The sequence below is a fragment of the Palaemon carinicauda genome, chromosome 20 (assembly GCF_036898095.1).
Source record: "Palaemon carinicauda isolate YSFRI2023 chromosome 20, ASM3689809v2, whole genome shotgun sequence".
Classification (NCBI taxonomy): Eukaryota; Metazoa; Arthropoda; class Malacostraca; order Decapoda; family Palaemonidae; genus Palaemon; species Palaemon carinicauda.
In genome coordinates, this window is record NC_090744.1 from 45,956,626 (window position 1) to 45,958,501 (window position 1,876).

Sequence of the window (1,876 nt, forward strand, 5' to 3'; positions counted from 1 at the left end):
TCTTCAAACTTCTTAATTACTTCAGTTTATGTTGTATTCGTCATGAAGGGTTATGAAAAGACAAGTGCTTGACAAGAGATATATTCTCTAGCTCACTGAAGCAGACTGATTTTTTATTCAATGGCCCTCAGCCGTAGGCATGACGTAATGAAGACATCACTACAATAACAGAAAATGGAGTTGATTATAATCTAATCTATATGAAATTAATATACAACAATTCAGACGCCTGTAATTCCTACACGGATGTAGAGAGCCATCTTTCTTGAGGACGATGTCCAAGGGTGACGACCATGGGCTTGAGTCCTTTTGGCAAAGGGCCGTATCTTTAATTTCAGCATACGTCTGTTTAGCAGCTGCCAGACGATAAGGTGCCACATGTCTGAATCTGGTAAACACTGGGGCCCCCGTCGTCTTGATATGCTGATAAATACCGTGTTTTGCGGTAGCCATGGGTGTTTGATAAAGTTCTGGATGGAAAACTTTCGAGTACAATGTGAAAAGGTGGGCGTAAGAATCCATGAGTGCGCTGATGCTTAGAGCAAGTCGGAGAGGCACGTATGAGAGGCGTTAAGGAGTGCAAATCTGTATTGACTAATTGCCGGTGAGCTACATCGACCAGGAGGTGGAAGTGTAACAGGAAGTTGGCACCGAGGATTGGCAATGTGACATCAGCAATGAGAAACTTCCAAATATTTTTAGTGCTTCCAAACGATAATGTGAGGATTTCATAACCGTGGTTGGGTATTGCAGATCTGTTGGTAGCTACCAGGCCAGTGCCAGCAGACCTAGACAGTGTTCTGGAGAGTGGTCTTGGGAGAAGAGAACAGGAAGCACCTGTGTCAAACAAAAATCGCATGCCTGCACTGCGTCGTGTAAAAAGAAAAAATTAGTAACAGGGGAGGCCACTGCCACAAGCAATGGCCTATTTACATGTTTTTTGGCCACTGACAACCATTCGCACATTTCTTTGCAGCAGCCGCAAATTTGGAGAGGTAGTAGCATAAATGCAGCCGATAGCCGATAGGCATCAGGAAGTGGTAGAGAGGTTGTTAGTTGAGGCATAAGTGAGTGGCCGTAAATGTGGGTGGTGGGCGGCTTTGTTGCCACTCCGGTATGTAACTAGTCGGGCGTCTATGTCCTATCAACTTCACGTCAGCTTTGGTTGATGTAGAATAGGTTTGTCAGGAGTAGAGGCATTGATGGAGGTCTGGAAGGTGGTAAAGTGGATGTTCATAAGGAGATTAAATTTGGCCATCAGGTCTTTCATGGATAAAATATTTACAATATGGATAGCAGCACTTACAAGTTCGGGTAGGCGCCGTAACCAAAAAGCTCAAAGTAGATTTACTTCATAATGAGAGCCGTATGTGGCAGATTGCATGCGAGTGATACTGCTCATATCCCCTAGGGCGAGCGAAGCCTTTTGATTCCCCAATGGTTGTTGAGGGAGCGAAAAGAGTTTTGCTATATGGGCGGCTGGAGAGGGTGAGTACTGCTCCATCAGGTACTATTTGAGGGCGTCGTACGTTATTGGCTTATCACCTTACTCCCACAGCTAATCCGAGATTTCTGGGAAGGTGTCCTCAGGGATCTCCGCAAGAACGTAATCTGCTTTGGTACTTGACCGAGTCTCCCCTTGATACGAAACGGGATTTCAGCACGCTTGAACCAGACGAACGTTTCTCCGCTGGCAAAGGACGATAGTTTCAGTGTCTGGCGGTAGCATATTCAAACAATAAGACACAGCAGTGCAGGGGAAAGTGGGAGTGAACTGAACACTTCAGAGGTAACCAAAATGTGGAGGCACCAGTTAGGTATTAACTGATAAGCGGAGTGAATATAATCTATCTAGTTTCCACAAACAGCAAGCTTT

General features: G+C 45.1%; 1 protein-coding gene across 1 annotated transcript; it reads right to left on the minus strand.

The window, feature by feature from the left end:
• Nucleotides 1–349: 349 nt before the first annotated feature.
• Nucleotides 350–859, minus strand: LOC137659756 (uncharacterized). Its single transcript, XM_068394567.1, has one exon. The coding sequence runs from the start codon at nt 857–859 to the stop codon at nt 350–352; it is 510 nt and encodes a 169-aa protein (XP_068250668.1).
• Between the last annotated feature and the right edge of the window lie 1,017 nt (nt 860–1,876).